Raw genomic sequence first — 22,429 nt, 5'->3', positions numbered from 1 at the left:
CCGTTGCGGAGAACAGCCTCCGGACGCGCAGGCTCAGCGGCCATGGCTCACGGGGCCAGCCGCTCCGCGGCATGTGGGATCTTCCCGGACTGGGGCACGAACTCGTGTCCCCTGCATCGGCAGGCGGACTCTCAACCACTGCGCCACCAGGGAAGCCCCCGACACTGCTTTTTTTTTTTATTTATTTCAGTGACTTACTCCGCCCACGGGGGTGGGGTGGGCTAGATCCAAAACTGGATATACGCCATCAAGTAATGAACACTCGCCCTTGCCAGCTACGACCCTTGACACGGATTTATACTGGTCTCACTTCCACGATGGGGAAGAAGTTCGCTCCATTCAAACAGGGACCGATGGAAATTTGATGCCGAAACTGAATGTGAACTCTGCCAGTGCATCTCAGGATCTCACTGAATTTTACACACATCACTTTGCTCTTATCTAGTGCTTTAACATTCCAAAACAGTATCCTCACTATTCTGTCATCAAATAAGATACTAGCTGCAAACTCGGTAAATGGACAAAGCAAGATAGTAGCAGAAATTGAAGTAAAATCCCTGCAATTTTTTAAAAATTACTTTATTTTTATTTATTTTTGGCTGCGTTGGGTCTTCGTTCCTGTGCGCGGCGAGGGGGGGCTATCCTTCATTGCAGTGCCTGGGCTCCTCATTGCGGTGGCTTCTCGTTGCGGAGCACGGGCTCTAGGCAGGTGGGCTCAGTAGTTGTTGCTCGTGGGCTCTAGAGCGCAGGCTCAGTAGTTGTGGCGCATGGGCTTAGTTGCTTCGCAGCGTATGGGATCCTCCAGGGCCAGGGATCGGACCTGCGTCCCCTGCATTGGCAGGTGGATTCTTAACCACTGTGCCACCAGGGACGTCCCCTGCGATGTTCTCTTGAAAAGACCTTCTTCACATGTGGTCTTTGGAATCAAGGGTACTAGAGGAGTCAGTGCCTGAAAGATGCCAGACTTGATGCAGCCACCACAATGGGCAGTTTAAACACGTAAGTACTTCTCATTTGTTCTGTCCAGCCCAGTAGCTATGTCATTTTCTAACTGGATGTCAGTTGGTCAAGGGGGCTAAGAGATCTCATCATCTTCAGGACTGCCCACAAAAGATATTTTGAGAAACTTTTGGCCTAGACTCTGTTTCAAGGAGCAAATTTCCTTACAAAAGGGCCTCCAAAATCCAGATAACTTAGAAAACTGGTGTCATGAAAGGTCAATTTTGAGAGTTTACAAACTCAGTTTCTCCTTGCTTTGCTTTTGACTTGAGTCACAGGATGTACAAACTCCCTATTCCTTTTCACTTCTGTATCATAAGGGCTGGGACTCTCCAAGATTTCTGGAACCTTCTGAAACTTGCTTGAAGCCTAGAGGAATGGAGATGGACTGAAGATCCTGGCTATTTTGTTTTAACTCTGAGCACCCGGAGTGCACTGCCCTCTTTAAGATACCACATAAATTAACTGTGAGAAAGGTAAAACTAATTGCCTAGAATACTCAAGTGAGAGCTAGAAATGCTTACAATGTGTAGTTTAACAAGTTGAGCAGGATTATTTAATTTATAGAGCATTTTATATGTCAAAGCACTTTATACATGTTATCTAATATCCTCTGAAAAGGCATTTTAGAAAGGGCAGAGTAGATGATGCCCACTTATAGATAAGGAAAGAGACTTGTTACAGCACTAGGACAGCACCTGGGTCCCTACCCACAAACCCAGGGCTCTTTCCTGAAGCAGAAAATAGCTTCAATTCTAGCTTTGCTACAACCTTGCTAAGTGATGCAGTTAACATGCAAGAAAAAGAGGCCAAAGAAAGCTATTTAAGTTGGAAATGTGTTAGGAAAGCAAAGTTGATACAACAAACAACCTAGGCGGATATGATATTATCTGATCTCCAAATAACTCCCATGGAACTCAATATTTTAAAAGGCCTGGGTGTCTTTTACATAAATAAAAGTTACACTATTTGGAAAAGCAAAATAGGTGAAATTAAAGAGGACAATTAATTTTAAAAGATGAAAATATAACCTAATAATAGCCATTAAGAGCAGAATAGTAGTAGACACAAAGTTCTCCCTTTCAGGGAAAAAAAAACAAAACAAAAAACTTTCTTCTGAAATTGGTATTATTTCTCAGTTCACAGAGCTGAGAAGATGGCATTCAACTTGTACAGATAAAAACATTACACTTTTTTTCCAAATGCAAATAAATCTTTAGCCCATCACCAAACTCCAGAAACTGAGAAAATATTTCCACTATTGTTTTAGTAGTGTGTAATAGAAGCCACTCTTATGGGTATAACTGTCTTCTCCCTCTTACATGCTTTCAAATAATTCAAAGCATGAATTTGAATTCATGGAGCCAGGAACAGTAAGGAAAGAGAATCTGGGGTGATTAAGTACAGTATTTCATCCCTCACACCAAAACTAGATCCTTGTACAACACTGCTCTAAGTAATTTTCACGTTTCCAATTCCTATTGGATGGGTGGAATGAGAAAGCCAATTAATGTTTTTCTTTGGTCTAAGTTCCATCTAAAGAAAGGAGTTTCACATCTGGTGCCTGACAAGGAAAGTTTCTATTATTAAGGAAACAGAATTGTAAACTATCCCCCTCCCCCCGCCCCAATAATACCCTGTCAAGTTTTGCAGATAAAGTTAGAGAACTCTGGAAGGATCTGCTTGGTTTTCACTGAGAGAAAGAAAAGCAAAACAGAATAAAGCAAAAATACACCACTTGGAGAACAGGCCTAGATGATACATTTTTTGAAGTGCTACCATTTACAGGAGAATTTTACATATATTACCTCTTAGTGTTGACCTAATGTGAGGTAGGTAGAGAAAATGATTACTTCCCTTACTTTGTAGAAGGAAGATCAGAACAGAGGCTCAAAGAGGTTAATGACCTGCCCAAAGTCAAAGGATTGGTAACTGGTTTTGCTGGCACTAAAGGCCAAGTCTTTATCTTCCAGTCCAGCGCTTGTTGTGGTATTGCTAAGTGCCCAGGCAATGCAGACAATACTGGAGGACAAGACAGGTTTTCCAACGTGTTACAGTCAACAACATTCTCCTCTCTTTGTCCTCTCAGTCATAGGAGAGACAATGGTGTCTTAACTCTAGTGGGGGACTTTGGGGAGAAGCCCATCAATGACATAATGGGGCTCTAAAAATATAAAACATTAATTAACTAGTGGGAATTCCCTGGTGGTCCAGTGGTTAGGACTCCACGCTTTCACTGCCGAGGGCTCGGGTTTGATCCCTCGTTGGGGAACCAAGATCCCGTAAGCCGTGCAGCACAGCCAAAAAAAAAACAAAACACCAAAAACTGGTAACAACTATGGGCTTATACTCTTGTAGGGCAACCCCAGCAAAGTAAAGGCGGCACTCTGAGACTTTTGTCAATTAGTTTAATATATGTCCATAGGTAGTTCATACGAATGCTTAAATTACAAAATTAGCTGCCATGGTCCAAATGTGTGGGACTTTAAGAAAGCTTTTATTAATCAAAAGATAGCTAAGCATACCAACTTTGATTTCTAAAATGCAGGTTAAAGGTTTGTAAAACAAGGCTAATTCTAGAATTATATAGCATTAAGGTAATTAAATTTTGTTATTTTAATAACTTAATTTCATGATCTGTTAAAAAAAATATTACATTTGCATCTCCCAGTTTATACATTTCTGCATTAACCTAGAGAAAAACCCATGTGAAAAGTTTCCATGCAGTTACAAAGGCAGCAGCACATGCTGTTTTCACAGCAACTTGTTATTGCCTCAGAACACACCTGCACATGAAGCATCAACAAAAAATACCCACCCACCCCTCTCCCACAAAAAACCCAACCCTTTCCCATCCCCAGCAAAAATTACCTGGTACAAGCAGTGACTTAAAAAATGCTTTCTTAGTAGGAAGCATTTATAAAATGCAGAGATCTGAACAAGCTAAATGCTTGCGCAGGTAGATGGGCCTCTCCCCCCGAGAGTTCCTTCCTCAAGAGGCAGAAGGAACTCTCAATAGTCTAGGAAAGTGCATTTTTAAAAGTATGTTTATGCATATTCATGGCTATTTCTTTCAAAGAATATACCCAGCCTCAACTGTGGAAGAGATAAAAGCAGAAGGAGAAGCAAAGGGATATGGCCATAACACAGAGAACAGAGCTTCTCCGTGAACATCCCATACGTTGCAGCGACCAAGAAGGAAAACTTTTGTGACTTCACATAGACCACTGATCTCATCTAGGTGAAGCAGTTAATTTTTCATGCATTTGTTACTCAAGAAAACATACAACCACTTAAAATACAGCATTCACATTGTCATTAGCTCATGGTATCAGGTAAGGAGGAAACCGTGCTCCTGTACTATCTATCCCTAGAATTTTCTACATACGTGTAAGTATCCTAAAGCCTACAGATATCCTATCATACTGTCATCAGCACCTCCCACCTATAAACATATACTGAACTAGACTGTTGAGTCCCTGAAATCTCAACACCACATATAGTGTTCTAAATTTTATTTTTTTACAAGTTTAATGTAGACACAGAAGAGAACACCAAGAATGTTTATTGTGCAATTCCAATAGTTATCTGTGGAATCTTGGTTTAGAGTCAGTCTTCATAGCCATTTCAACTGCCTAGTTTAGACAAAAAGCAACAATCTAATTATATATCTATAAATTTCGTGATATTTCTTCAAATATCAAGCACTAAAAGTACTGATTCATGTTATAATTTTTAAGATGTTTTGAAACTACACAGATTTCATATATTATTCCTTTTATAAAATAATCAAAATAATTTGATTATCTGGAAGAAAATTACTGTAACAGAGTCCTTCCAATGTATCTATGACCTTTGTAAAACTCCAAACCAAAAACAGAACACATGATGAAATAAGGATTTCTCAGTCACTGGGAAACTTTAAGATAAGAAATGAACTGGTATTTTTTGTTTCCTGTGAATTCAGAGCTTACAGGTGGCATAAGGACTCAGATCTCTTGGATGACTTTACATGGCTTTCACTTTGATTTGTTTCATTTTCATTTGCTTCTTCTCCAATTTCTTTTGCTCACGCCTCAAGGCAGCTTCCTAGAGAGAAAGAGGGAATGCAAACTAAGATTTCAGTACTTGTTTAAAAAAAAGTCAAAACTAGAATACTGCCTATACTATTTAGGCTAGCATCACAAATAACATTCCAGAAGATAGTTATAAGAATTGCTGGGGCTTCCCTGGTGGCGCAGTGGTTGAGAGTCCGCCTGCCGATGCAGGGGACATGGGTTCATGCTCCGGTCCGGGAAGATCCCACATACCGCGGAGCGCCTGGGCCCATGAGCCGCCGTGGCCACTGAGCCTGCGCGTGCACGTCCGGAGGCTGTGCTCCGCAACGGGAGAGGTCACAACAGTGAGAGGCCCGCGTACCGTAAAAAAAAAAAAAAAAAAAAAAAAAAAGAATATGGAAAGACACTTTCTTGAAAGATTGCTATATTTTTAATATAAAAAGTTTATAAGATGATCTACATTAAGAAATGAAATAAGTACACTGAATATACACAGTTGAGGGACTAAATAAACTATATAGCATTAACAGTGGTTGGTTTTAGGGATGGGAACTGAAGGATTATGTTACATTGTTCTTACATGGTAGAATTAAGGTTAATTTTAATGTCTGTGTATATGTTTCTCTATACTTTTCAAATTAAATATGTAAAAAGACAAAACAAGGCTCTACCAGTAGCGGCAGGAAGGTCCAGATCATTGGTATAAATGAGCCATTCAAGCCAGAAATTCACTATGGGGTTTTTGTGTTTTGTTTGGCTCCTTTCCCATTTAATTCACTGGATCTTTTTACAAGGTACCTAGGCCTAGATACTATAAAGTGGTGGTTCTAAAAAAAAATACATGGTTTACACCCACAAGCAACTTACAATCTGACTTAAGTTCTGGGCCCATCTTTTACTTAAACCTACTATAGTTTCAAACTCTGGAAATAACTGGAGAACTTTTTTTTCCATAGAAAAATGAAAGGCATTATCTATTAATGAGTCCATGTAGATTCTTCCTGTATATCTGTTAAAAAGCCATTTATATTTATAAAGAAGATTGCATAAACACAGAGCTCTATTTTCAGGGGAAAAATACCCATCAACTAAACCAAACCAAACCAAACCAAAGATTGATGAGAAAGGATGAGAGGAGGGCTGTGGTACTCTGGGCACTTCACTCAACAGCATTAACGACTCTACCAGCAACTAAAGTGCCACACAGGGGCTCACTTTTTTTTTCTTTTTTAAAAATTAATTTATTTATTTTTGGCTGTGTTGGGTCTTCGTTGCTGCGCGCGGACTTTCTCTAGTTGTGGGGATTGGGGGCTACTCTTTGTTGAGGTGCGCAGGCTTCTCATTGCGGTGGCTTCTCTTGTTGCAGAGCACGGGCTCTCGGCGCGCAGGCTTCTAGTAGTTGTGGCGCACAGGCTTGGTTGCTCCGGGGCATGTGGGATCTTCCCGGACCAGGGCTCGAACCCGTGTCCCCTGCACTGGCAGGCGGATTCTTAACCACTGCGCCACCAGGGAAGTCCAGGGGCTCACTTTTTCTTGGCAGCTTGCCTCCTCCACTTACAAGAATTTTCTTCAACCCTTGAGGTTATTCACATTAAAATTCACATTTCCCAGAACTTTGTTCTCCTCTTTTTTGATCAGCATTTACAAAGTTTAAAATTTTAGAGCTGGACTGCAGCATCTTACTTCACAAAACATGAGAACATGCTGATGTTTGAAACATAACGGACTACAGCCTTAAAAAGCTCTTGAGTTTGAGATTCTACTTATGTACAAAATAGAAAACAAAATACAAAGAAAAAATATTAGAATTCTCTAATTCTATAATCAAAATAAAATTTTTATAAAACAAGTTTATGTGGACCATAGGGCACATGTCCTGGCTTCTATTAAAATTCCAAATTTCTTTCTACCTTAGTATGTGTTTGGCTTGAAAGATGATAGTGGAACTTTCAAAAAGGGCCTATGCTGGGGGAACAGGATAATTCATATCATTCTCCAGGATTGAGGCTCAATCTAACATGGTTTGAACAGGAAGGATTATTCTTTTTTTTACAGCGCTATCAACTGTCCCAAGTGCTGAGAAAATGCTAAGCTTTTAGCCTGTGTACATTCCTACACAGAATTACCTTAACAGCCAATATGGCGCAAATAGGCATCCTTATAAATCTGAGTTTTACCCCAGTGATAAGAAAAGTTTGTCTTACCTCCAGCCTGCGCTGTTTCTCAGGATCTTCCTCATTCATGATTCGCTCCTTCTCTGCTCTTTTCTTCTCCTCACGCCGAGACTGGGCAGCTTCCTGTCTTTGCACATGCGTCAGCTTCAAGAAGTTCTCCTCCACTCGAGCTCGGTTCTTGTCTGCTTTTTGTTTGCCCTTTCCCCAGGAAACAAAGCAATTCATAAGAAATCCATTTCAATCCAAACAGATACAAAATCCCATTTAATATTCTTTCATAAAACCACTCCCATGTAGCACTTTTAAGTCAACTAGCAAAGATAAAATCACTGAAATAATCGAAAGCTGGGCCCCCTCCCCGCCGCCCCTTGGGGGGAAAAACACAATAAAAGGCTCCAACTTAAGGCTGCAGGTCTTACTTCTCTGTTGAGTCGAAACTTTTTGGCTTTATCAATAGAATAAATCACCATGTTCATCAGGGGTAGTAAAGCCTCCATATCCTTTGGGTAAGTGTTACCTGAGCCAGGCACTGGAAAACAAAACCATTTTCCTATTGAGTTAATGGCAGCATTCATACTTCTTGTATTAATTTTTTTTTCTTTTTGTATTAATAGGCTCCTTTCTCCAAATTTCTTAGGCAGCTAAAATACAGCAGAAAATAGAAATTAAAATATATAAAAGGATCTCTTACTGAAGAAACCAAAAAACCAATAAGCTGGCATGAGGTTTTTTTTTTTTTTAAAGATTTTCTTTTTGATGTGGACCATTTTTTTAAGTCTTTACTGAATTAGTCACAATATTGAATCTGTTATTATGTTTTGGGGTTTTTGGCCGCAAGGCAATGTGGGATCTTAGCTCCCTGAACAGGGATCGAACCAGCACCCCCTGAATTGGAAAGCAAAGTCTTAACCACTGGACCGCCAGGGAAGTCCCTGGGGTTAGTTTTAATGTAGTTTTTTATAGCTATTGTTTAGAAAGAAACAATACTCTCCTTAAGATCATCTCACAGAAAACAAAGAACTCAGACAGGACACAGAACACTTACCATTAAATGTAAACAACAGTGTCCTCTTAGTGTCAGGTAGCTTTAAAGGCTGACCTTCCCTGTCATAAAAGAAAGAGCTATTTAGAAGGAACGCAAGAGAGAGATACTTTCCATGCACGTAAGTCACCCAATTCACTTAGATGAACAGATAACTGTGCAAATAATCAGCACAGTATTTGGCTTGGCATCCCCAAGTTAAAGGAGCTTTACAGGTCATCTGGTCCACTCGTCTATCTGATGGATGCATTCCCAAGTATCTTTATCCTATCCTTCAACACCTCCAGTGATGTCCCCTCCAGGCAGGATAATTCCATCTCACTTGGGGAGCCAGAAATGAGCCTGTATTTAAGTATGCGGCCCATATTTTAAATAACCTTTTTTTAAATTTTTATTTATTTATTTTTTTAGATGTTGGGGGTAGGAGTTTATTAATTAATTAATTAATTTTTGCTGTGTTGGGTCTTCGTTTCTGTGCGAGGGCTTTCTCTAGTTGTGGCAAGTGGGGGCCACTCTTCATCGCGGTGCGCGGGCCTCTCACTATCGCCTATCGCGGCCTCTCTTGTTGCGGAGCACAGGCTCCAGACCCGCAGGCTCAGTAGTTGTGGCTCACGGGCCTAGTTGCTCCATGGCATGTGGGATCCTCCCAGACCAGGGCTCGAACCCGTGTCCCCTGCATTAGCTGGCAGATTCTCAACCACTGCGCCACCAGGGAAGCCCTATTTTGATGGATTTTTATGTTTTATTTCTAACTCTTAATCTATCTTCCTATGATGAAGGACCTTATTTTTGAGTCAGGCTCAGAATAAGTTGAGAAATAATCTACTATAGCATATATAATTTAGTTCTGACTCTTCAAAGAATCCTCTTGCAATCTTTGACTTTCAACCCTCCACACCTCCCCCCACACACAAAATGCTCCATGAATGCCGCAATGTGATACTTTGTCCAAAGCGTTATTACTGAGTTCAGCAAGGCAAGGATGATGCAACACCATCTAGAGGCATAAGTAATTTTGATTACCTTAGTGATTTTGACACAAAATTAAAATTCAAATTGGCTTTTAACTGTATTCAACTCCACAGTCCTTAGCCAAAAATTTAGGTCAGAACCAATTCTACACCAAGGGTAAACTTAAATACGCTCTCCTGCAACAGGATGTGAAATCAAACAGCAAATTCAAACCCTGAATATTTACATTCGAACAATATTACTATAAAGCCAGAAACTTTACGGGCATCAAGGGTGTCTGATAATACACTAGAAAGAATATAATCACTCAACCATTCAAAGTAGAAAGCCGGAAAAGGCCATGAATTACAAAATGCATACACCTGCAATCAAACACAAATCAAACGTCACAGATTCACATCATAAATTAAAAAGGAAAAAAATCCCCGAAAAACAACCACCCTAGACTACAAAGGACAGAGACTACCAATTGTATTTTCTTACTACAAAGGACAGAGACTACCAATTGTATTTTCTTAGTATTAGCCATTCTGTTAGATTCTCATTTACCTCACTGAGTGGGTGATGCATACATGTGGTGACAACTGCAAACTGGGGAGGCTTATTTGATTGTCCCCCATAGGTTTTCAATTACCTTCACGATGCATGCAGTCAAAGCAAAGGAAAACTTGGATGCTGTCACCAACTTCCCTCACTCATTTGGGAAGGGAAACTGCAGAAGCACCTTGCAGGTGTTTCAACACAGAAAGCTAGTGAAGAAAACTGATTTCAATATTTTTATTTCATACGTACTCTTGCATAATTTTTGGACCAGAGAACTGGTCTGAAAAATGAACGGATTCAATCTTGTCAGCATAGTGTGTAAGAAAGTGAACCATCTGAAATAAGAAAAGAAAATTATTTTTTTTAAAGTAGGTTTGATGCACTTCTCTTTTTTCATAGATATTCACTCTTTAATCCTTACTTTTGCACATCATGAAGGCTAAAGCTTAAAAAAAATTAAATTTAAATAAGGACTCTCCCTATGATGAAACTACTGCCCTTCTTTAGTCACACCAATGATCAAAATATCTCAAAATAGTGTTCAAAATACGAGTGAAAGCATGAACATAAAATCTAAAATAATTTTAGGAATTCTTCACAACCACACCAGCCAGAACTTACATTTAGAACTGTCTTTGAGCTCTCCTATATTTTTATGATACTAAGATGTGCTGTTACCATACACAACCAATAGGAAAAAAATAGCTCTTTATATACCCGTCTTCTACACAAACTGAAACTTTAACAAACGTACTAAATGACATGGTGATAAGGATTAAAGTAGTAGTCCTTTTTCAAAAAACCTGAAAGCCGTTGGCAATCCTAGGGACAATTTGTTCTTGATTTAGAGAGAATTTCTTGACTAATAAAACTGTCTTTTTGACAAGTGAATCTATTGTTTAAAGAAAGTATTTTACCGGTTGTGTGGGAAAGGAAGATAAAATGAAGAATTTGTACAGTGTAACTTTCAGGGAGACTGCCCCGTAAATGGTCTACAAATGTATGTCTTCTATTGTATTTACCTTTGTATCCATCATTCCCTCTGTGACTTCTCCCATCTCTGACAGGATGGCCAAGGAGTCAGGCAGTCCATACTTCGCTCCAGACTTAGGTTTGTCACTACAAAACTCACTCTAGAGGAAGACGTAGTTGAAAGTAAGACATGATATTTTATTATGCACAAGGATTTTTTTTCTCAAGAGAATATGTACTGACCTATTTCAAAGTGATACAACTGTTCAAGTGATATAATTACTTTATGCTCTGAAGTCAAACATTTATGTAATAAAGAGGCACAGTTTCGACATATTATTTGAAAAAGAACCTGACATACCAGATCCTGCATCTCTTTCTGTAGTCGTACCAAGGCTTTCCGAGTACCAACAGCAAACACATAGGTATCCATATCTTCATCATTCATGGTTACTTTTATTTGCTTTAAAAAAAAAACAACAAAACTCACCTGTTAGGTTCTGTGATAGGCAGATTTCTAAGACAGCCCCCAATATGCCTGCCTGCTGGTGTATACATCCTCCCCTCGAATGTTAGCAGGACTTATGAATGTGATGGTATTATCATTACCATGATTATGCTGCGTTACATGGCAGATGGTCCCTAATCAGGTGACTTTCAGTTAATCAAAAGGGACACTATCCTGGGTGGACTGACCTAATCAAGTGAGTCCTCAAAAGGGACTGGGCCCTACTTGAAGAAAGGGTGAAAGTGTGAAAGGGCTATGGGGTGGAGGGGAACCACGTGGCAAGGACCGGAGAATGGCCTCTAGGAGCTAAGAGCGGTTCCCAGCGACAACTAGCAGGAAAATAGGAACTTGCAACCACAGGGAACTGAATTCTGCCAACAGCCTAAATGACCCTATGAAGAGGGGCCCAAGCTCTAGAGGCATGGAAGCTCTGTGCACCACCCCACCCCCATGCCTCTCTTCCATTTGGCTGTTCCTGAATTGCAGCCTTTACAATAAACTGGTAAATGTAAGTAAAGTGTTTTCCTGAGTTCTCTGAGCTATTCTAGAAAATTATTGAATCTGAGGGGAGGGCTGTGGGAACTCTAGATTTATAGCTGGGCAGTCAGAAGTACGGTGGCCCGGGGCCTGCAACTGGCATCTGAAGTGTGGGCAATCTTGTGGGAATGAGACCTTTAACTTGTGGGATCTGGCATTAACTCCAAGTAGATAGTATCAGAATTGAATTGAATTGTTGGACACCCAACTGGTATCTGGAGAATCAGAGAATTGGTTGTTGGTGTTGGAAACACCCCAGAGGCAGGTTAAACAGTTTTTAATACTCGACATTGGGCCAGAGAGATAAAGTTATAGCCTAAAGAGTCCGGTATGATAAAACATGGCCCTATTTGTCTTATTAACTATATCTTTAGAAGTTTGGGTCAAAATTTACCAGTATATATGTGGAAGAAGGGAAATGTTAATGAAGGGAAATATGGCAAAGATCTGGCAAGATGTCAGCTGCTAAAGAAAGGTTTTCTGCTCTTTTAAGCAGAACCCACATAAAAAGGCTTAAAAATATAAAAAACCCATATGTTTGTTGAGGCTGCTTTTCATTGCAGGGAAAAAAACCCCCAAAACAGCAAAAAAGGTAAAAGGCTGGCTGGCTCAGAAGAAAAGAGAAGATTAAATCTACCTTAGGGAAGAACTGAAAATGATTAACACAACACTCTAAAGAATAATTTCTACAAAAAGATGGCAGAAGATGCAGCAAAACTTCGTCCTTTGAGTTTTAACTGAGGAGGCTCTAAAAATTAGTGGGTTAAATCATCAGCGGCCACATTAGAAAAATTAAATAAAAGAAACAGGTTTCCAACTAACAATAAGACCTTTAAAATAACAATTGAGTTTCAATCCAATAAAAAGTACCTAATTATATTACCAATATAGCACTTATTAACCAAATACTACTTTGTATTTTGATATATATGCATACATTTCTTGTTCTACTAGCTTATATAAAAGACTGTCTCATGTATTTTTGTTTCTTGCAGCAGTGGGAGTCAGCACAATTATTTATTGGAAGAATGAAGGGAGGGGGAATGTGGCATTTCTAATGAAGGACACAATTTTCAGATTAACATGTTAATTTAACAAAGGAAAGAAAGTATACCAAACAATAAGGTCTCCATATTGTGCTATGAACTCATTCAGCCCAAGATGAGGCAAAAAATATTTGAAAAAAAACCCAGCCTACTGCCAAAGATAAAAGCAGATACCAAAAGCAGAGTCAGATGTGAGGGCAAACGGTCTGTGACAACTGTTTTTCCCTCCATCATCCAGGTTGATTCTGTTGATCTACCTGGTGACAGAGTATTACCTCTTTCCCCACAAAAAGCACATATGTCTCCTCACACCCACCTGCACCTCCACCCCCAGTTTCACACTGAGTGGAAGATGATCTGTCTAGATAGAAAAGGTTCCATTTTTTGGGCAAGGGACACAAGTTGTTAGAAAGTCCAAATATAATCCTGGCAAGAAATAGAACAAGCTCTAAGAAGTTAAGAATTCAATCTGTACAGAGAAAACCAGCAGGAAGAATACATACCACTTGATCACTCACTGGCCTCATCATCCGGGCCAGGACATTCAATAAGTCCTGTCTCTTGAGGAACTAAAAAACAAAAAAGAAGCCCAAGAGAACAATTGCAACTTCTGTTTGCTATAAGGAGAAGACATTGGAGGGGGACTCAAATGCTTCATCAAATATACTCTACATTTGCCAGTCAGTAAAAAAGATGATTTTTATTTACTTATTTGGCCGTGCCGCGTGGCTTGCAGGATCTTAGTTCCCTGGCCAGGGATTGAACCTGGGCCTCCTGCAGTGGAAGCGCAGAGTCTTAACCACTGGACCACCAGGGAATTCCCAAAAGATGATTTTTAGATCTCATTTTAAGTCAAACATGAAAAAAATGAGACACTGATCTTACAGGACTTGGGATCACACTGGAAAAAATGAAAGGAAGATATACACTGTACCAGAAATTCCCTACTTACCCTCAGCTGGATAAGCATCCCCTCACAGCACACTCGACCAGAACACCATAGGTTGTAAATGTGCTCATTCTCCTGGTTCAGCTTTCCTGTGCTGGTGGCTTCTTTGTTAGTTCCATCATCCCCTAGGGGTAAAACCATTAACATGATTCACTGGAAATGTTGGGGCCTAATCACCACACACTCTTCTACTCTGACCCCAAAATGACGGTACCTTTAGGTTAACAATACTTATCTATCTTATAGAACTCTCCTTTAGACATAGATTACAACAGATGGGCATTATTCCTTTTACTTTTAAAATGCTTTATTGTTGCCATTAAAAAATTATGGACTCTAGCATTACTTGTGTGTCCTTGTTAGTTAACGACATTCAGCTTGGAATATAAGTATCTCAAGAGTAGGTACAAAATGGAGCAAAGTCAGTTTAAATGTCTCTGCCAAAAGTTAAAAAAAAAAACCAAAAACCTATGTAGTGAATTAAAAATACCATTAATACTAACTATTCAACACTCCCTCACTGTGTTTCCTTTCATTTAACTTTATCCAAGTTTGTTTTTCCTGCAGCAAAATGATAACAGTGGTATTAAGAGCTACAAAAAGCTCAAATTCCAATAATTTCCTCTCTTCATTTAATTCATTAATGTACAAAAAAATATGTCCAACTTTACAAGGTAAAGCAGACTGACACACCAAATGAAAACACACCAAGGGAAGTAGAAGGCATTAAAGGCTACTTATTTTTTTCCTAATTTCCAGGTCAAAAAGTACTGAAATAGTATATGGTACAGTGGACAGCATAGACTTTGGAAGCAGGTAGACTAGGTTCTAATATCATGGTTGCAGTTGAACAGCTTAGACAAATTTTAACACTTCTCCCGACTTCAGTTCCCTCCTTAGGAAAACAGAAACTATATCCAACTGACAGTATTGTTCTAAAGATTAAACAAGAAACAATGTATGCAAAGTACCTAGCACAACATAGTACACAGTCCTGCTAAAGGGCAGAAGAGATGGATACTTGCTTGCTATCAAAGGGAAACAAAGTGTTTAAAGCCAAACTGAAGTGAAGGTAAGTGAGTCTACCTTACCCCCTACACTACACCATTACAGGACTTCCTCTAAGGTATCAGTGTACATTTTGTACATCTGTACAGTGGATCTGACACTAAAGTGCCTAAAACCTGAAGGAATTTTGAAGGACTTCCAATTTCTAAAAGATGAATTGAAAGGATTTATCAAGCTACAAGCTACCTAAAATGTCAAAATTCTTTGCTTTTGGCTAGATTTTTATCAACTTGTTTTGATAACACTGATTGTCTCATTCTATCTGAAGCCGTACAGCAAATGTTTGATGAAAAGTGAGAAAATTATTTCATGAATGCAATTTATTCATTATGCAAAACCTAACAAAAAAGGGATCCTTGAGAGAAGAAAAAAAAAGCATCCTCTTCAGCAGTCCATGAAAGTAGTGAGATGCTTACACTGAGCAGAATAAGCAGTTCTTACCAGAAAGTTTTCAAACAGGTGGCTAGACTTGTATTAGCCTAACTTACCTACTAAGGTAAAGTTGCTCTCCAAAAGCTCCCTATGAGTGTTAAACCAGGCCTGAGCAAGGCGACTGTTTTTATTCTTCCCGATGATATAATTCATGATGTAGGCAAGCAGACCAGTCACCATTAAAATCTCTAGATAATAACTCTCCCAACTGTTCTGGAGGTGTGCAGGAACCTAAAGAAGAACAATTGTTCCATTTAATGTTGGCTGAGGCTGAAGGACAAAGTCTAACTCAAGGTATGAAGGAGAATGAGAAAACCCATAAACAGAAGTGGATACGTTAGATAACTGTCACTGAATATGGTTATACTTTGAAAAATATGCCCATTTCGGTTTTCCAGGCCATCTTTTTTTTTTTCAGTGTTACTTTTTTTTTTTAATGAAGGTTTTATTATTTATTTATTTATTTGGCTGTGTTGGGTCTTCATTGCTGCGCGCGGGCTTTCTCTAGTTGCAGCGAGCAGGGGCTACTCTTTGTTGCAGTACGCGGGCTTCTCATTGCATTGGCTTCTCTTGTTGCACAGCATGGGCTCTAGGCATGCGGGCTTCAGTAGTTGTGGCTCGCGGGCTCTAGAGCCCAGGCTCAGTAGTTGTGGCGCACGGGCAAAGTTGCTCCGCAGCATGTGGGATCCTCCTGGACCACGGATTGAACCCGTGTCCCCTGCGTTGGCAGGCGGATTCTTAACCACTGCGCCACTAGGGAAGTCCTTCCAGGTCATCTTTGTAAAAGATTCTTTAAGGAAACATGAGGATAATCAAATGGGATGAAACGCTGGAAAGCCCTCTGTATTCATCTTGATTCTGAGTCCCACCTCCCAAATAAACCCAACGTCCATCCTCCTCATTCCTTGGTAAATAAAACTAGGAAGGCTAAAATAAAAACATATGGGTTGTGGTACTTCCCTGATGGCACAGTGGTTAAGAATCCGCCTGCCAATGCAGGGGATATGGGTTCAAGCCCTGGTTTGGGAAGATCCCACATGCCGAGGAGCAACTAAGCCCGTGTGCCACAACTACTGAGCCTGCGCTCTAGAGCGCGCAAGCCACAACTACTGAGCCCATGTGCCGCAATTACTGAAGCCCGTGCACCTAGAGCCTGTGCTCCGTAACAAGGGAAGCCACCACAATGAGAAGTCTGTGCACTGCAATGAAGAGTAGCCCCCGCTCACCGCAACTAGAGAAAGCCTGCGCGCAGCAACAAAGACCCAACGCAGGCAAAAATAAAATAAATAAATAAATAAATTTATATAAAAAGAACCCAACAAAAGATACAGGTTGTTTTTCCGTGTGTCCACTGCATCAGAAGAACTGATGTCAAACTCTTTCATGGCTCCCACGTTACAGCAACACCAGCTACGTGTCACTAATTATATTTCTGAGATTAATGACAGCAAGGTATTTTGTTGGTTAGTTTGGGATTCAAAACCTGTATACCTACATCGACAATTGTTATTGGGTCTTTATTTTTGCTAGAAGAAGTATCTGGTTTGTCTTCATAACCTTCAAATTCTTCATCATCATATGGTTCACTCTCGGTATCTCCCTCCTACGAAAATGAGGCACAATCTGTTTTCCCCCGCTAACATCACCAGCAATTTTATCTCATTTTTATAGATAACATTTGTAAGGAAAAAAGAACATGAAAGCAGCAAGCACAGAACACAGAGATCTTACATATTTTCAACAAATGATGACCCCCCCCCATGCATTTCAACCCTGAGTTCTAAATGATACAATTCCCACCCACCCACATACCAATACATATCCACCCCCACTCCACCATCCTCCATCCAGGCTTTCCATAGAGGAGAAAAATACAATTCATTTTTTGTTGAATGTAAAAGGTGAGAACATACCACAAACATTTAGAAGAGCTCCACCTACTGGATAAAAATGAGCATACCAGAGGGTAAAGGTCTCCTTAGACCTGGACATTACTTTTAATGTCTGGGAAAAGTGCTAGTTACACATTGTCCCATCCTTCCACTTTCCCAAGAAATCAATAAAAAAGAACCTTTACCTGGGTATCTGCATCTTCAAAATCTCCTTCTTGGTTTTCATCCTGCCCTTCCAACTCCACAGTAGTCTCGTCTTCATCATCTTCAGTGGTTATCACTCGTTGAGGAGATTCAGTAACAGAGTCTTCTGTGATATCCTCAAATTCAGCAAAGTCATTATCATCATACTCTACGATGTCTTCCTCATCCTCGAAATCATCAAACTTGGCTTCAGAGACACTCCCAAATATCAAAAGAACAACACAGAAAGCATGGAAGGCTTCCATTGCCCCTTAAAAATGAGTCAAGCAAGACAAAAACGAACCCTAAGTGGACTGCCATTCTACACATACCGACCACATTGTGCAGACAGCTAAAAATTAAATATAAGACTCTCCCGCTTTTCTCTCATTTAATACTGTTCATTTCAGATAGCATTATATGAAGAATAATAAGTTGAGATTCAAGAGGCCTGGGTTCTAGTCTGGACTCTCTCACTAGTTATCTGTAAAATCTTGTACTAGTCATTTAATTTCTTTAGGCTGGTTTCCATTTACACTGTGTATTCAGTACGCAGTTTTTGAACGCCTATTAAAAGCTTTATATAGAAACTGGGAGAGGGATAATGAAAGAAGAATCAGATGCAACTATCTGTTGGTTGTAATAAAAATAATACATGAATGGAAAAGCTATTCATTCTTAGATCAACTTTATGTGTGCACATCATCATCATCATCAAAGCACATGTTTAAGACACAAAGTGCTAGGCACTGTCCTAAAGGCTTCACAAAAAGCAAGTAATTTAATCCTCATGACAACCCTCTGAAGAAAGTGGTTTTATTAACATCCCCATTTCATAGATAAGGAAAATGAGGCACAGAAATGCTAAGTAATACAACCACCAAGTGACAGAGAACTATGTTCTGATGCCAGTTTTGCCTCCAGAATCCCTGCTATCATCCACTTCTCAGGCAGCATCTCCAACGTAAGCCAGTAGCAGTGATTTTGTTACTTATTTAAAGTAGCAATTTTTGCTAACACCACCTACTCAAGAACCACAGTATTATCCTAAATGGTCTCCCCTGCTCAACTCTCTCCCTACTTCTCACTAAAAACTACCGTTATCCTTCCAGAACATGACTTCTGTTACATAAGGATTCAATCACCAATGAAGGCTAACCAATTACCCAAAGAATAATATAAAACTCCTCTGGCTTTCACTGCTTTTCATAAAATGATCCTACCATATCAAATAAAATGTTCCCTCACTGAGCATATCACCATGTCAGATACTATGCCAAGAGAACCTAGCTTCAAGGACATGAGTTACAGTATGACAGGGAAAATCTGAAACCAGTTAAACCATACATACATACAAAAAACAAACTTATTTTGTTTATTAAAAATTGTTATGAATGAAGTTAGAACCCAAGTTGTTTTAGAAGCAAATACACAAACAAAAAGGTTTAGAAGGTCATACATACATCTACATATAAATAGTAGTTATTATGTATGATAGGATTATGGACATTTTGCCTTTATTTTTCTTTATATTGAATACTTTTCTCATTTTTCTATTATGTTCTTATAATAAAATGTTCTTTAAAAAATAAAATAAAAGGATAGTTCCTGCACTCAAGAAGAGGCACTGCAGACTGAGGAACAGCTATAGCATAGAGGGCTGAAACAGCGCATTTTAGGAGTTTGGTATGATAGAACATTGGGTTTGTAGACCCAAATGGGGGAAATGAGGCTAAAAAGGCCAGCACAGGCCAGATCATGATGATCCTTATTTATTTATTTATTTGATCATCCTTATTTAAATACCACACTAAGAAGTTTGGATGATTAGAATCAACTAAAGGATTTAAGTAAGAGAGTGACACAATCAGATTTGCAATTTCACCCTGACAGCTCATACAGAGGGTGAATTAGAAAAGGACACCTGAGGTGGGAAAAATAGGAAGTGGCTGAGATAATTAGATAAGAGATAAAACACAACTGAACTGGCAGTGGTATTGGGAATGAACAGGAAAACAGATTTGACAGGTATTAAGAATTATATTTGTCAGCATAAAGTGACTGAATATAAGGAATGTGGGGAAGGAAGATCTGGGGTGATTCCAAGTTTTGGCTTGATTAACAGCTGGACAAAGTCATCCTTGAAATAAAAAACAATAAAAGAGCGAAAAAATTGGGGGAAGGCAATAAATTAAATTTAATACTTGTTGAAAAGTTTTAAGTGTTTTCAAGCAGTATGTTAGATGATTAACATTTATCTCTTAATTTTCACAATATCCTAAAAGGTATTATAACCTATTTTACAAAGGGAGGAAAGGAAGCATTTGAAGTGTAAGCCTGGAGTTCAGGATATGCGCCTAAGCTGGAAATAGAGATGGTGTGAGAATGGAAGAGATCCCCAGGGAGTAGTAAGAGTTAGGTTTAAAAAAAAAAAAAGCACCAAAAAGTCTTGAAACAAATCATAACAGCTAAGAGTTGTGCATAATAGGGAGAACTGGAATGGGAAACTAAGGAATGGTTAAAGAAAAAGAGACTTTGGTCAAAGTGGTAGCACAGAAGTCAAAGGAGAAGCATATTTCTAAGAAGGAAACAGAGCTCGGTTTCAATTGCTGCAGAAAGTTCAAGTAAGATATGGACCAAAAATTTCCCAATGTTAATAAGGAAGTCATTATTGGCAACTGCAAGGAAGTGGTAAGTATGAAAGCCAGGATGCAGGGAGCTGAGTACTAACAGAGTGAATGGGTGGCAAAAGGGAGTATGTATTGGGTTGGCCAAAAAGTTCGTTCGGTTTTAAGTTCAAAAAAGACACATTTTTCACTTTCATGAAGAACTTTATTGAACAACACATTCACTAACTGAAAGAACTTTCTGGCCAACCCAATACTGATCTCTCAAGGTGCTCTGGCATAGTGAATATTCTATATCTCATATTTACAACACCATAAATTCATAAAGGAAATTGGCTCAATATCAAAGGCTATTGCCCAATACCTTGCAACTCATGGCTGCTCAAGAAATGTTCTTAAAATTGGACAAAGTTCATAAATTTTGAAAGGCACCAATGATTTGAGAAATGCCACCAATGATTTGAGATATGCCACCAAGGATAGGCCAATATTATATCCTTTCCAATATTTGATCTTTGACGTTAGCACCAGCGGACATTTTATGGGAAAACATAGCTGCCCTCTTGACAACAACCTCAAAGAGGCTTGCGATGTGTCTCCAAACACCCTTAGCTTCACAGTCAAAAGTGGAAGACATATGAAAAGGAGCACGTATGTTGGTGGAGTTAGGTTTGGTTCAAAACATCAGCTCTACCATTCGCCAGCCATGTGACCTTGGGCTAATTACTTAAACCCCTGTTCCCCACATACAAAAAAGGGATAGTCATTCACTATTTGCCTCACAGGGCTGTAGTGGATATTACAAGAGATACGTGCTTGGCACACAGAAGGTACTCAATAAATAGCAGTTCCCATTACTTCCTTCCACTGTGCCTTATGAACACCCTTTAAGGTGTAAAAATACTTCATTTTTAGTGTTTCTCTTTCAGATCTCAGTTTTAAATTTTTCAAATAGAAGCAAATAAAGGTTAACACTGGCACAGTCAACTTGATTAACTCCCTGACAAAAGGTCTGGTCATTTCAAAGTGAATTTCCACTTAGAACGTTCACACCACAGAAGCACTTCTAAGTTAACTCAGCCCTGTAACAGAGCTCCTTTAAGGATATTTAGGTTAAAATTATCCAAGCCATCCATGCCTTGGCCTTCCTTCCCAGAAGTCTGTCTGGTGCACCTGTCAACTCATTTCTCAAACGCACAACTCCCTGCCTGAGAGGCAGTCCTGAGACTCCTGGGGCAGGGCACCCCAGCACTAACAAGTCTGGTCTGATTTCTTCTGCTAGCTCACCTGGCAGTCTCAGCGATTGGGTCTGGACTTAAAAACGGAAGAGGACTAAGTGCAGGAATCATTCCTTGTTGGCATTTTAGAGTAGGCCTTTCTGACAATGGCCAGACCCTGAGGCTTCTGGAGATCATGGAGACATTCCCGTCTCCTTACACATGTTGGATAAAAACATGTCATGTTAGAAACCTTCAGAGAAGACGGACCACAGAGGTTGCTGCTTCTGTTAAGCCTGCGGGGTCTAGTCTTTCCCCAGCAAGCAGAATCAATTCTACGCTCCATTCTTCCTGCTGGCACGCTGTGGGCTTGCTCTAACTTTGCCCTGTGGGTTGGCATTTGCTCACAGTTCTGGAAGTTCCCAAAAACCGTTAAAAGTCACTCCTACCCTGATCAGAACTCCCAACAAAAAATGGGCCTTGGGGTGGACAAAGTCTGGTTTGTTTTTAAGAAAGTCGGGAAAGGCGAGAAGGCGCGGGGACCGAGGCATGTCACCATAGGCTGGACTTAGGGGATGGGGTGGGAAAAGGGACCTGGTTAGGCCACGCAAATCAGCGTCACCGCTCGGCCCAGCCCGACCCCACCGACTAGCGCGTCACGGCCCGCTCCCTACCTGTACCGAGTGCTAGAACCCGGCCCAGCGCTCCTGCGGCTGCCGCCTTACCCTGCCTGCCTCTCGGGCCGGCCACCGCCTGCCGGGTCACTGCGGTTTCACTGCCCTCAACGCCTCTAGGACACAGCCTGACCAGGTAGCTCAGTCACGCCGCACCACTCTTCACGTAGCCTCCGCCAGCCGTTACGTAGAATGCGTGCGGCCCGTCCGCGCCTGCGCACGGCGCGGGGGCGGGACACAGCTCAGGGGGCCGAGCGAGACCTCCTCCTCCCCCGCCCAGCTGAGGCGAGGCGTGGAAGCCGGGAGAGTTACATAAGCCCGGCCCCTGGGCCGGAACTGCCCGCGCCTATCCCTGTGCTCTCCACTAGGGTTCAGTCAAGTTGTCATCACGCTGAACCCGTGCTCCGGATGCTAAAAGTCGCCATGCTCTACGGGACCACGTGGCCAGAGGCACGCGGGGAAATCTTGCCCAGGTCGCATTTGCAAAGGAGCGGACTTTAGAGGATCGAAGATTTTATGTACATGTGGTTTCCACT

The 22,429-nt window shown here is 40.4% G+C and overlaps 1 protein-coding gene across 2 annotated transcripts; it reads right to left on the bottom strand.

Annotated features, from left to right (window-relative positions):
- Positions 1–3,861: 3,861 nt before the first annotated feature.
- CCDC47 (coiled-coil domain containing 47) lies at positions 3,862–22,070 on the bottom strand. 2 transcript variants are annotated; one of them, XM_082861047.1, is made up of 13 exons: positions 21,894–22,070; positions 17,378–17,646; positions 16,796–16,903; positions 15,357–15,531; positions 13,804–13,925; positions 13,355–13,420; positions 11,122–11,223; positions 10,811–10,921; positions 10,038–10,123; positions 8,277–8,335; positions 7,651–7,760; positions 7,262–7,429; positions 3,862–5,088 (listed from the first exon to the last, which is right to left on the bottom strand). In XM_082861047.1, exons 2-13 carry the CDS (start codon positions 17,639–17,641, stop codon positions 5,008–5,010), a joined length of 1,452 nt encoding a protein of 483 aa, XP_082717173.1. In that variant the 5' UTR covers positions 17,642–17,646; positions 21,894–22,070; the 3' UTR covers positions 3,862–5,007. The 2 variants fall into 2 exon arrangements, with proteins under 2 accessions (XP_082717173.1, XP_082717174.1); XM_082861048.1 differs by having other exon boundaries at positions 21,945–22,070.
- Between the last annotated feature and the right edge of the window lie 359 nt (positions 22,071–22,429).

The sequence above is a fragment of the Leucopleurus acutus genome (assembly GCF_964270905.1).
Source record: "Leucopleurus acutus genome assembly, chromosome: 19".
Classification (NCBI taxonomy): Eukaryota; Metazoa; Chordata; class Mammalia; order Artiodactyla; family Delphinidae; genus Leucopleurus; species Leucopleurus acutus.
Note: the sequence above shows the minus strand (reverse complement) of the source record. Positions and strands in the feature narration are given on the sequence as shown.